This window comes from Chiloscyllium plagiosum, unplaced genomic scaffold (genome assembly GCF_037043375.1).
Source record: "Chiloscyllium plagiosum isolate Xiang-an unplaced genomic scaffold, Cpla_swu_hap1 HiC_scaffold_15, whole genome shotgun sequence".
NCBI classification, from domain to species: domain Eukaryota; kingdom Metazoa; phylum Chordata; class Chondrichthyes; order Orectolobiformes; family Hemiscylliidae; genus Chiloscyllium; species Chiloscyllium plagiosum.
The window spans coordinates 33,851,069-33,865,596 of record NW_028270153.1 but is presented as its reverse complement, the minus strand read 5'-3'; the positions used below and the strand labels follow the sequence as shown (position 1 = coordinate 33,865,596).

Below are 14,528 nucleotides of genomic sequence, written 5' to 3'. Positions count from 1 at the left end.
AAATATCAGATTTCAAATTAACAAATGTTCTAGCATCGATTTTTATTTGTAGAAGAGAGTTCCAAATTACTACTGTCCTTTTTGCACATAGATGCGATACCTCACCGTACTAATGTTCTGTTTCTAATTTTTAAACTATATCTACCTCTGGACTTTCCACCTTAGGTAGTCCTAGAATTTTGTTCAGCCGCTTCAAGCACTACCTAGATTTTATCTGATTTCTGAAAATATTAAATCAAATGATTAAGTATGGGGCGTAACTTGTTCACATCAATTCTCAAAACAGGATATCTGACCACAGTTTGGACGTTAGGCCCAAATTTCAGCACAGTTAGCCATAGCCATTTACTTTGCTGAATAGCCAGGTCTATTTCCACTCCGTGCCTGACGACAGAGACCTCTTCCACTAATTTCCACAAACAAACAATATCAGGGGAAATGGATCTCTCATAAGCTGAAAGGTCAGGCTTGAAGCATCAATATCAGCAAATCCAACATTAAATTTTTCCAAAGATTTTTAAAGCTATGCAGCATATTTCTTTTTAAATGATAGTTAGCTGCATAAAGCAGCTAACCTGGTAAGTATGTAATTATTTCTCTTCCATTTAAGGAAAGACTAGTTTCAGCTTTGCCTGAAATCCTTTTCTATGAGGTTTCACATGGAGATCATTCACAGAACTAATAATATCAGTAAGAAAGAGTAGATCCTATTTCCAAGTTTCATTTTTTGAATTGTAAAAAGTTGTCTAATTTATTTTTTTTGCACCAGGAAAGTACCTGATTGGGTGTAGCATTATGAAAAAATGCTACAATACTTTTTCTCTGGCTTGGCAAACACGTATTCGCAAAGTCCACAATTTTTGCATAAGAGGCATTAATTGTTTCAACAACTAAGTAAATTGCCAATACTTTAATGCATTGGATTGGATAAAATCAATATATTGATATTCCAATCAGGATTGCTGCCATTTCCTACCCTGATCTGATTAAAATTTACCTAATTATCTTTTGGTATCTTCTATGCCAGTGATTCCTGGACAGGGGTCCCAGTAGAAACCTGTTAAAGATTCCATGAGTCCATTAACAAAGAAGATTTTCATAGGAATCCCATCTCCTTTGATAGCAGTCAGTATGTTGTGTTCAGTGACTTAAATATTCAATAACACAGCCAAACACTTTGACAGCTCCTGTTAAAGGTGAAGGATATAAGTGTTGGGTTAGGGTAGCAAAAGGCTGATGGGTTAAAGTGCCAGGTAAGTGAAGGGTTAGAATGTTCAGCGGGTGATGTGGGTTTTGTACTAGCTAGGTGAGGTAGGTAGTGTGCCAGATGGATAAGATGCCAAATAGATGAATGAGTGGGTTGGGTTGGTGTTCACTGATCTGACAGGTAGCATCAGGTCCTGGAGGGTCATATCAGTGCGAGGAGGTTGGCTCTTCTCATGTCTGGGAGAGGAGGGACCAAGAGTGACCATCCTCGGACCTTCCATGGGTTTGCGTGATATACAGTCACAAATGATCTGAACAGGGTAGCCATTTTTCACTCAGATGGCTTGGATGTGCTCTATTTCAGGATCAGGTTTGCATGGTGAAGAAGTGACTTTGGCCATATTTACAAGATTGCTGATAAAGCCAATCTTGGAATGCATGAAACAGTAGGATTCCCAACGTGTCTCCTTACCAATGAAGGCAAGTGGTCACTCTTGGCCCTGAGACAAGGGTCCAGTCCACCTCACCATACCCTTCTAGGGTAATCTATCTGAAAAGTTTGAGCAACTGCTGAAGTTAGAGGTTTCATATTGCTGCAACAAAAGTTTTGCTTATTAGTAACAGGATAATGCAGTCAAGCCAAAAAGACATTCTGCCTTTCATAAAAATGAGTAATGTGATGTATAAATTTCAGTGCCAGGTATGCAGCCCATACGTCCCATAGCCTGGCAAATCAAATCAACATCATGTCCCTTCAGCTGTTCTCAACAAGCACCCAACACAGCCCACACTTCTAAATTCACAACACACTATCTAATATTAGGTGTGATGCTGCAATTGAACAACATTTTCTGGATAATCCTGAATGTGTAAGGAATTACACTTACAACCATGTTAGGATTGTAATGAAGTTGGCAGTATGGTGTATTTGTGCATACTGGAAGCAACATATTAATACAAGCACCAAGTTCCTTGCAATCAGAAAAAACATGTACCCGCACATTGTCTGTTTCAGCAATAAAGGTGATTCGCTGGTTCAGGTCTCAAGGCAATGCCCTGACCAATCAGAATCATCTACTTTATTTAAAATTTTAAAACAAACCTGGCTATTAATTGAAATCAGCATTAATGGGTACATTCTCCATGGCAATACCTCTGCCAATCACAGTTGATAGTGTGTTACTGGAAAAGCACAGCAGAGAAGGCAGCATCCAAGGAGCAGGAAAATCGATGTTTCAGGCTGGAGCCCTTCATCAGGACCTCATTGTCTCCTCTACCAATCATAGCCTACTTTCCAATGAATCAATGCACTCCTCTCATTCAGTGCAAATGTTGGTTTTCCCTTCAAACTTGTATTCTTCAACAATGCCCTATTAAGTGCAAGATGAAGTGTTTCAACAAAATATATGAATCTTACAGGAGTCTGAGTAAAGTGAGCTATGGGGAGATTTGTGGCAAAATCAGATGGCAAGTTTGACATCCTACTTTGACAGTGAAAAGATCTGACACTATGTTTTATGATTTGCTGAGCAGGGTAATGAGTTTCTTGCCAGGCAGCAATGAGTTGCCAAGTCAGGGGATTATTGCTTGTTAAACACCTTATTAATATTCAGCTTTCCATCTTACCAAAAGTTTCAAACAAACCAGAAATGAAGAAATCTAGCCATCTAAATCAGAGTGGGTACCTGTAGCCCTCAGCTTGCTACTTGCTCATAAGAACCTCCATGTTGGACACTGCACACCAACATCTCAGCGCACACTCCTGGGCACAAGCCCATAGCAACAGACATCGGCATTTGATATGTACCACTTTCATGGCACATCTCCCGTCCATTTCCCAGACACTTCTGCACTTTTAATGCTGCACCGGTAACTATCACTGTCTGCTCAGGAACATGCATCCAGCTCATGTACTGGACCAGGCTTCTCTGGGGTCTTCACTCTGCCTCAGTGCTCACTCACTCTGAGTTTATCTGGATGCTCACAGTATTGCTACCTTCAATTGCACTGTCTTTGTGCACTTTGCCCTCTCCGTTAAATACACCAGGCTCACATTACTTCCAACTTGCCTTGCTATTTAGCTCAAACATTTAGACAGGAAGCTTGTTATTGTTGTCAGCAGGCTTCAGTCAGGTCAACAAGAATAGCCTTTGCTCAGGGAGCCCTGGCACACTAACTCAAGGACAGCATCTGACACCAGCCCAGGGGTTGAACACAGCTACTTAGGGCAGTCAGAGTCAGGATGCCCTCTAGGTCAGGCTACTCACTGCCCATCTTCAGTCTTTCTGCCCTTCCGTGGGCTGTTTTCCTCCTTGGGAATGAGAGGGAGGCAGGTATTAAGGGAGATGAAAGTGGGTGACGTAGTTTTTGCTGCAGGTTATGGCATCAGCTGAACACAGCAGCACAGAAAGCAATGCAGTGTTAATGGTGTCAGGGAACTGGGGGACTGTGACAGCTTTGTGAGGGAAGACACCGCAGGTTAGGGTTAGAGTTGGGGAGGATGATCATTCATGGGAGGTTGGTATAGTAGCAGAGGGAATGTAAGGTATTAGAGACAAGATGGCAGCACTTTAGCAGTGAAAATGACATTGGCCTTCTTTCTACAGTGCTGGGCACTCCTCCAAACAGCTAATGCTGCTTTTATTCTGACTGACGTCCTGCAATAGGCTAGATTGGTCTAGTATCATGCTTCCTCTACAAGAAGAGAAAGACCTATCAGTGTACCAACCCATCCAGCAGGATTTCAGGGTCCCTTCTCACAAAGCAGGGCACCAGATGTCCCCCATCGGCCACAGCTGGGGCAAATGTCAGACATTTTGCCAAGACAGCTCTGAACTGTCAGGCCGACTGCACATCAGGCTTTTAAAATTGGTGCGAGTGCAAGTGACGTTGGTCTTTCAATGAACATTCACTGAGCGGTGAGTTATTCTTAGATCATGGTTTAGAAAAGACACGAGAAGCAAATTTTTTACACAGAGGGTGGTTGCGTGGAATGAATTCCTGACAAAGTGGTAAATTTGGGTACAATTACAATGTTTAAAAGATACTTGGATAGATACATGAATAGGAAAGATTTAGAGGATATGGGTCAGGAACAGGCAAGTGGGACAAGTTTAGTTTGGGATTATGTTCAGCATGGACTGGTTGGACCAAAGGTTCTGTTTCAGTGCTGTATGACTCTGTGGCTCTATGGAGCCAGAATCGAACATGAGGGACATCAGTGAGGTGTGATTGGTAATTAAGGAGGTGACTTTGGCAAGACACAGTGAGGAATCTTGGTAAAACAGTCAATGTAACTTGCATTTAGTCAAAAAAAAGTAAGTTTCAACTCATTGTGTCTTTTTTCAGAGTACACAAGTTCTGTCCTGCTAAATTAGTTGCCCAGGAATTACAGCAGGTTTATAATTGTCTAACCTTTCCTGGATAACTATTAAGATTACATCAGTTAGAACACTCAGAATTCTCCACCTATAATAGATGCTTTTGGAGGGTTTCAGAGGCATGGGGACTGCTCATCAGAATATTCAATTTCCCATGCAATTCCCATGGAATCAAAGATTCAGCTTAGTCTCAACGCACAACGCCAGTCCATACTGCTTCCATGAATCGGGCTATCAAAACATCAAGACCATATATTTACAAGTTCATGCCCACCTTTTCAATAAATTGTCACTGACATTCTGGAGCAAAGTTTCTCGTTGAATTGTACTGTCAGAGGAGATGGGCAGTATGCTTCCTATCTCACCCAATTGTTTCCCAATCTACATAATGAAGTCAGCATTGCTACCAGTCAGGGCAGATGCACCAACAGTACTGATAAAGACTACTTTGGTCAGACTGAGCTCAAACCTTACAACATCAAATTTCATAGTGAATACCTTGGAAATACATGGGAGATCTTATCACAACTCACCAAACAGCCAACAGCTTTTCTCTCAGTTCAAAGTTTATATTCACTAATGGAGCTCAGGCACTGACTGGGCAATGTTAAAAATATTGTATTGCAGGATACATCCAGTCCAAGTAGAAATGAAACAGAATCTTTCAGTTCAGTTTTGATACTACCAGACAAATTCAGCAAATGATAAAAAAACTCACTCAAGATTCAATTTTTTTTACAGAATATAGTTTTTGATTCTTAGGATATAATTCTCCAGTAAAGTGTTCATGACAGTCCCATCAGCACTTTCATTATCCATTGCATCAAAAAAACATACTAAAGTCATATTCCAAAAACTGACCTGTTGCTCCCCAGGGCTTCTATCTCAGCCTCTATCCCAAGAATACCACCATTCACGTCCTCATCTTAAGAACATCTTTGCTTATGACATAATCTTTTGGAATGTACCCATCCACCTTGAAACATTGATTTTGGCATTTTCAGATTCTGTACACCAAGAAAGTGGGAAATGACAACAAACCTCAAATTCCACTTTCAGTCATCACAAAAGGAACAGTAACAAATACATACAACAGTCCAATTAGATAAGAAACAGTGCATAGAATACAGATCCCCTCCCACCGGCAACCCAGCAAGCCACCTGTCCCTCCCACCTTCTGGCCACTCTAAGGCATCCTGCCCCTACACCCCTTCTCGCTCTCGGTCCCCCCAATGAACCCCCAATTCACTAAGAGTCAATGACTGTATAAATTCCAACACCTCTAAAAGATAAGCTGTAAACTAAAGACCACCTAACTTCAAGTTTAATAAAATGTTATACATAGAAACAGGACATTTGACAGTTTTCAGCATCAATTAAACTGCTCTTTCCTTATCTTCTTCAGTATTGATGGCAGCTGGCTCAGTCAGTTCTAAAGCTGCTATACTGATTTTTGAGAACATTCATTTTGACCCAGACTGAACCTCATGGAGAAATTATCCTACAACATGCAAATATTTCATAAATCTGTCAGATTAAGGTTTCTTCAGATAATTACAATGTACCTATGAACGTTTCCTGACAAATCTACTGGGTTATCACATAGATAAGGTTAAGCGCTTAAAACCTAATGTCACTCTAATTACCCTGACTACTTTTGTTTTGAGAAGGGGGGGTATCTTTAGCTGAATTAATGCAGCATTTCTCTGGACATCATTGAACATATTATGGCTGTCAATTAATATTGGGATAAAATTGCAAATGGAAAATATTGTTAAAGTTATAAAGTTAAATCTTCAATAATCTTTTATACTAAACCCAAAGAAAAGTTATATTTCTTCCTTGTGTAATTTGGCATTTGCAAACCATTGTTATGTACAAAATTCTACTATAATGTTTACATTTGCAAACGTACAACTGCTTTTGAACCTTAAACAATAGCATGAGTTCTGCAATGAGGAATTCTTCAATGATATTATTCATTTTCTTTCCTTATGGTTTTATTCATGCCAGTAGATTCTATCATTGTTCATAGTCAATCAAAGGATTGGAGCATAGATTTGTAGGTCAGGTTGAGGTTCTGGATGTAGGCTTGCTCGCTGAGCTGGAAGGTTCATTTCCAGATATTTCATCACCCTACTAGGTAACATCTTCAGTGAGCCTCCAGGCAAAGCACTGCTGATAATTCCTGCTTCTATTTATATGTTTGGATTTCTTTGGGTTGGTGATGTCATTTCCTGTGGTGACATCATTTCCTGTGGTGATGGAGCATAATTAAGATGTTTAATTGGTAATCAGGGTTATTCCATTCAGACCACTGGTCAGATACTCTGTAAGGAACTGTTTTATTAGGAATACCATGCAATCAAAGAGAGACTAATTACTGTTCCTGCTGGAAGTATATCCTGATGCAAGCTCCTCTTCTTGGAAAGATCACACACTGTCTCAAGGTCAGAAAAATCATTTGAAAATTGTTTCATCCTTTGAATATATTCTGTTGCAATTTGCTGGTGTTTAATAAAAAGTGTGAAATTTGTGAGAGGGACAGAAAATATTCAACCTATCTGGTTTTCATGCCAGTATTTCCATTCTGTGGAGGTTTATATTGAAGTGATGAAATTCTTTATTTTGTTTTAAAACAAAGCTGTATAATTCAAGCTCAATACAATGTCGATAAAGCAATTCACTTGATCAGAACCCTGGCTACAAATTAAGGTGGCAGTATGAATGTTGATAGGTTGCAACACAATCATTTGTCAAGTTCAATTCAACAACACAACCGAACCTGACAAATATGACTACCAAAAAGGGCAGGAGCAGTAATATTATAAGACTATTACCTCCAAGTTCCCCTCAAAGTTAAATACTATCCCAATTCCATTCATTTGTCGTCACTAAGTCGACATTTTGGAATTTCCTATGTGACACCATCAGAGGAACACAATTGGGACAGGGACTAATGTAACTCAAGCAGAAGGCCAAGTGCCACCTTCTCATGAAGACTAGGAGCAATATTTAAGGGTGTTATGTGTTGAAGATAAACCGCAAACCAGCAATCACTGCATGAACTAACATCCAACATAGTGTTCTCTGCATGAAAACACTGTCCAATATCCAACCAAGTTCTGCTCTTAGGTGACTTGTCAGCATGTCCGCTGGGCCTTCCTAAGATACTGTTCTGAAATCTTAAACAATGAAGCTATATTTGCATACTTAATTGAAATCTCCGTTGGTTGGTGCCCTTGTTAATATCCATGAAGAGGTTAAAATTAAAGGTGGTAGGATTGGTACAAGGTTGGTTGATAAATGACAGTCATTTTTAACAATTCATGCTGGTCAAGTAAAATCACCCCGTATCTTACAATGGTTCACAAAGCATTTTTATGACTTTCTTTGAGGGTGCCCAGAACATCAATTAATGTTCATCTTATCTCACAGATACATGTGGAGATTGTCAGATAAACCCCGATATCCACTACCTAAGCTCCTTGAAGAACTTATGTTAGGGCTATTTCATGACTTACAGAGGTGCTGCTGACATCAATAGCTAGCAGCAGGATGCTGATAGGGGGAGGTTCAATAATGATAAAACTATTAAATGTCAAGGAGCGGTGGTTAGATTCTCTCTTGTTGCAGGTGGTCATTGCCTAGCACTTGTATATCATAAACCTTAAATGTCACTTGTCAGCTTAAACTTGGGATATTGTCCAACATTTGCTATGATTAGCCATATGTTACTTCACTATCTGAGGTGACAGAAATGGTGAATTTTTTTACAATTAGCAATGAACATCTCCATATCTGGTCTTATGATGGAGGGAAGGTTTTGATGAGGAGCTGAAGATGTTTGGGCCGAACACATTACCCTGAGGAACCCATACAGAGATGCCCTGGAGCTGTTATAATTGATGTCCTATAACCACAAACCTTCCTTCATGGTGGATATGAGTCCAAAAAGTGGAGAGTTTGCCTCCAATTCCTATTAACTCCAGTCTTGCTAAAGCTGTTTGATGCCTCACTTGGCTAAATGCAGTCTTGATGTCAAAGGCAGTCACACTCATGTCACTCTGGAATTCAGCACTTTGTCCATGTTTGAACCAAGACTGCAATGAGGTCAGGAGTTCAGGGTGGAGCCCAAATTGAGCATCAGTAAGTAGATTATTGTTAAGCAAGTGCTGCTTGGTAGTACTGTTGATGACATTTTCCATCATTTTACTGATGATCAAGAGTAGATTGTTGGAGTATCAATTGGCCAGGTTGGGACTTGACTTGCTTTTTGTGTAAAGGACACTGTTAGCTAAATGTCTGTGTTGATTCTGCACCAGAACAGATTGGCTAGGGGATCATCAAGTTCTTGAGTACTTGTATTCAGTACTGTTGCTGAACGTTGTCAGGACCCACAGCCTTTCCACATTCAATGTCTCCAGCCACTTCTTGACATCACGAACTAAACTGTATTGTTTAAAACCTGGCATCTGTGATGCTAGGGAATTCTGGAAGAGGCCAATATGGATCATCCATTTGGTACTTCTAGCTGAAAATTGTTGCAATTGCTTCTACCTTATCTTTTGCACATTGTAGACCCTACATCATTGAGAATGGGGATATTTGTGGAGCCTTCTCCTCTAGTGAGTTGGTTAATAGCTCACCACCATTGATGATTCGATGTGACAGGACTGCAGAGCTTAGAGGTGATTTGTTGGTTGTAGGATCACCTAGCTCTGTATACTACTTGCTGCTTATGCTCAACATCAAGGATACTAGTTCATTAGCTAAGGTGGGATGGGGTAGATATTAATCAACAAGAGATTTTCTTGTCCATATTTGACCTGATGCTGTTACACATCATGGGATCCAGAATGAACAATAAGGATTCTTGGGGCAAAATTTTTAGTGACTGTATACCACTATACAACCACCTCTTCTGAGTCTATCCTGCCTGTAGGACAGGACATATCCAAAGATGGTGATGGTATTCTCTGGGACATAATCTGTAAGGTATAAATCTGTGAATATGGTTGTGTCAGTCTATTGATTGCTTCGACTGAAAACAGTTTGGCACCCACCTATTAGTAAGGAGGACATTGCTGAGTTTGTTGTTGTCATTTTTTAAGTGCCTCAGTCGATGCCAGGCACTCCTTCCTTCATTCCTTTACTGCGACTTTTTAAGAAGCTTGGTAGAACTGAGTGGCTTGTTAGGCCATTTTAAAGGGCAGTTAGGAGTCAACCATATTGTTATGGCTCTGGGGTCACACATAGGCCCGACTAAGTAAGAACAACAGTATTCCTCCCAAAAACACACTAGTAAAACAAATGGGCTTTTCTGACATTTGAGATTGGTTCCATGGTTATCATTTAAATTCTAATTCTTGATTTTGTTTGCAGTCAAATTTCACCATCTGCTGTCATGGGATCCAAACCGGTTCCAAGCCACACGCCCTTGTAACTTGAATTTATATTGCCGTTTCATCGCTGTTCCAGTGTCAGAATCCTGGAACTCCCTTCCCAACAACACCATTGGTGAACCTCTAACACATTGACTGCAGCGGTTCAGATGGAACTCACCACTAACTTCTCTAGCGCAATTAGAGATGGACAACAAACACTGGTATAACCAGCAATGTCCACATCCTGCAAATAAAAATTTAAAAAGACATATTGGCACTGTTACAACCCATTCTGATAGCCGATTATAAACCAACTGGACTGAAAGTCAACATGATTATTCATTTGCTTCAACATAGCTTTTGTGGAGGTCTTTCTACTAACTTGCTTCTTCTCTAGCTTTTGTCAAGCCTTTCTCAGTTCACCTGTCAATGTTATCAATGTTATCCATCCATCTGGTTTTCCTTCTTCCGCTTCTGTTTTTATCTTCAAGTTGTCCTTCAATTGTTGCTAGGATAAGGTTTCTGAGCCTTATTTACCAATGTCTGTACTTTCTCATTTATCTTTCCACATGAAAAGATTTTGCTATCTCTTTTTCCCTCTAACTCTACTTCACAATCCTTTTGATTCCTGAACTTCAACTTTTGATCTAATCTACTCATGTTTCTTTCTATCCATTTGGCTGGGATTTAACATGCTTTAATAATGCTCTGGTATTTTAATGCTCTGGGACTTTCCTGCTGCTATCATCATGTCAGTATGCTTGCAGTTTGATGATGAAGTCTTCAGTGACAATAACACAGAGAAGTAAATATTAGTGATTGAGCTCCTTGAAAATAGGATTTTCTTTTCAGGTACTTCCACATCTGGTTAATCTTAATGTTAGATTCCCATCTGGTACTGATTAACTATTTCATAAATTCCAGAAAGCAACATCTGCTTGAGAAAGGCTTGTTTACACAATTAGATTAAATGTTATTGCCTTGTAACATGCAATCATAAATTTTAAAATTCTTATCATAAATTTAACATGCACATAACTCAATGCTTTTAAGAATAGTTTGAATATTTATTCTGCTGCATAAGTCTCCAGATTTTATAAGACTGTTTCTCCACAAGGAAAATGTTAGTTAGTGTTGTTGGAAATATTTGCTCTCCAAAAACAGAGGTAGCATTCTGAATGGAGAGATTCCAGATCCTCACAGAGAGTCAGAAATCTGAAAGGACACATAAGGAAATGTTATAAGGTAAGTATAGATATTAAGTGCATTGCATACAGTACCATATGTGGTAGTATCTGTGTCCTCCACATTGGTACCAATTACATTGTCAGGACTAGAAAAGAGGTTCTGCTGTAAGATTCGTAACAGGTAGTAGTTAAAGTATAAAGCAGAACATGCAACATTAGTGTCTGGGCTACAACCTGAGGCATGGACAAACTGGGATAGGATAAAAAGTCAAGAGTGTGGTGCTGGAAAACTCAGAAAGTCAGACAACATCTGAGGATCAGAAAAATCGCTGTTTTGAGCAAAAGCTCTTCCTCATTTTGCCCAAAACATCGATTCTCCTGCTCCTCGGATGCTGCCTGACCTGCTGTGCTTTTCCAGCACCACACTCTCAACTCTAATCTCCAGCATCTGCAATCCCCACTTTCGCCTGAGATAGGATAAATACAATCAAGGGATTTAATGCATGGCTCATCGCTTGGTGTGGGAAGAATGCTTGTGGAGTACTGGCACCACTACTGGAGTAAAAGGGATCTGTTTCAGTCAAAAGGGCTTCACTTGAATCGTGCTGGAACCAGTGACCTTATGACTGAAATAATTACAGCTACAGAGAGGGTTTTAATTAGATGGGGTGAGAGGGTCTTGGGAGTGGGGAAACATAGGCTTACAAACCATACAAACAAGGAACAAGAGTCGGCTGCTCAGCCCTTCAAGCCTGCTCCGCCAATCAATAAGCTCATTCCCGCATGCCGCTGATAACTTCTCACCCCTTGGTAATCAAGGGGTGTCTCAAACCCTTGCTTTAAAATATGTAACAATTCTATATTCACTGCCTTTTGACAAAGACACATAACCCTCTGACAGAAAAAAAAGTTTCCTAATCTCTGTCTTAAGTAGATGACTCCTTATTTTTAAACTATGACCCCTGTTTCTAGATTCTCCCACAAGAGGAAACATTATTTTGACATCCACCCAGTCAAGAGTCACTCCCTCACCACCCCAAAAGGATTTTATATGTCTCTGCTAAGTTACCCCGATCAGATATCACATATTTGATAGCATATCACATTAAGGTAAGAGCCCATGATGTTAGAGGTATTATATTAGCATGGATATAGGATTGGTTCACTAAGGAAGACAGAGTTTGGATAAGGGGGCATTTTCAGATTGAAAGCCTGTAACTATTGCAGTCCCATCAGGATCAGAGGCAGGGCCACAATTATTTACAACAAATTTTAATGACTTGGATGAGGAAAGTGAATACACTATAGCCAGGTTGCAGATAACACAAAATAGATGGAAAGACAAGCGTGAGAATGACAGGAAAAGTCTGCAGAAAGATATAGATGGGTTAAGTGAATAGGTAAACTCTTGGATAATGGAATATAATGTGGGAAAATGTGAGACTACGCAGGAAGAATAGAGGAGCTGAATATTATTTAAATAGAGAAAGCTTGCAGAAACCTACAGCACAGAGGAATTCAGGTGTTTTTATGCATAAATCACAAAAAACTAGTAACCAAGTAGTTAAGAAGAACGAGAGGCAACTTTATTGTAACATGTAAAATTGTTAGGGGTCTTGACAGGGTAGATATGGAAAAGTTGTTTCTTTTATGGGAGGGTCTAGGACCAGAGAGCATAATCTTTCAATGAGAGGTCACCGATTTAAAACAGAGATGAGGAATTTCTTTTGAGGATCGAGGGAATTCTTTACTGAAGAGGACTGGTTCGTTAAGTATATTCAAGGTTGCAACAGGTAGCTTTGTAACCAGTCAGGGAATCAAGAGTTACGGGGAAAAAAGTAGGAAAGTGGGCCATAGGAGCAGAATTAGGCTATTCAGCCCATCAAATTGAAGATTATCAGATCAGCCATGGTCTCATTTAAGGTTGGAGTACACCCCGATGCGCTGAATGGTCTTCTCTTATTCCTATGTCATGTGACTTTGTGGTTCAGTACAATCTCTGTTAAGACCAATTACTGTTTAAAGACAAATTTTAATTTTCAGCAAAAGGATTGCACCAAGATTTCATGGTTTCAAACTTTAACTTTACAAATAACTATGAATTATCAGTAACCAACAGTTATTTTAAATTCTTAAATAAATACCCCCATTTATACTTACCACACCTGACATTGTTCAGAGTTACAGGTCATACTGCAAACAGGTACAGCTGCTCCCAGCTTCCAAAGGGATACTTGCCATTGATTTTCCTAGCTGGGTGATTCTAATCTCAGAAATATTGTGAGGATTAGCTGCAGATTCCCTCCTCCAGGTCCAAATTAAACAAATCTTCTAGTGTCCTTTAACTCACGAACTTGATCCTCATTCTGAACACGAGCTCCTACCTGTATTCCATTTTCTCTGCTGCAAGTGCAGATCTGGCTGCTTCTGTCTCTCACTATCTACCTTTCAGATGACACAGACAAGACTCAACACTGCCCTCTGTCTGTGATATACATGGGATTATGGGAAGCCTGTAAGGTCACCTCAAAAATGGTTTCCTCTGCTTTCTTCCTTTTGACAACTTGAAACACTAACCTAAGTAGAAATATTAATTGATTATCCTTGATCTCAACTTCTTTTCATATTAAAAGTAAACATATACTTACAGCACACTGTTTATAACTCTATATCAAAGCATCTTTCTGGAATTTGGGAGATTTAGGGTCTACTCATTGTAGATTCTTAAACTACCACCATTGCCTCCAAACATAAATACCTAGTACCTCCCTCTCAGTAAGCTGAGTTCACCTTTGATCTCTAACAACCATCCAGGATTATGGTCAGATACATTCCAGAACAAAATTCATGATCCCCTTTATTTACTCTACATTTAAAGTTAGAGCCCCAAATTCTAATAATCTTATAAATCAAAAAATATCACCCAAAACATCATAATTTTATAAACCTCACATTTCTAACATAGATCTGGTCATCTTTGCAATCTGCTTTTTTTTAATAAGAAAAAAATGCAAACAATGACAGCAATAATCCAGGACTTTAACATAATATAGAATCTCAATTGCATCAGATACTCAGAATGCCAAGCAGTGATGGGAATAAAGTTAGGAATGATGATCAAATCAGAATTAAGGAATATACTATAAAATAGTTTGTGAAACAAGAGAGAGGTGACAATGTAGAAAACAGTGTTCCAGAGTGTGAGGTCAAACTGCGTAAAATACTTGGTTGAGAATGGACAGCAGGAAAGGCAGGGAGATAAAGAGAAGAGAATAACAAAATAAGAATGCATGTGCCAAAACATGAGTTGAATGAGAATTCAAAGGTAAAGAGAAATTAAATGCTAATGTGTCCTTTGGCATATTAAT

The 14,528-nt window shown here is 39.4% G+C and overlaps 1 protein-coding gene across 4 annotated transcripts in view; it reads right to left on the bottom strand.

Moving 5' to 3' along the window:
• The window catches only part of LOC122560139 (sodium/potassium-transporting ATPase subunit beta-1-interacting protein 3-like), a 204,972-nt gene that overhangs the window by 151,228 nt on the left and 39,216 nt on the right, over positions 1-14,528 (bottom strand). The window contains exon 1 of one of the 4 annotated variants that reach the window (XM_043710425.2): positions 13,321-13,536. The exons of the other annotated variants lie outside the window; for them this stretch is intronic. Within the exon in view, the coding sequence (XP_043566360.1) occupies positions 13,321-13,332 (12 nt within the window). The 5' untranslated portion in view covers positions 13,333-13,536. Of the gene's footprint in view, positions 1-13,320; positions 13,537-14,528 lie in introns of those variants that run through there. 4 annotated transcript variants of the gene reach the window in all.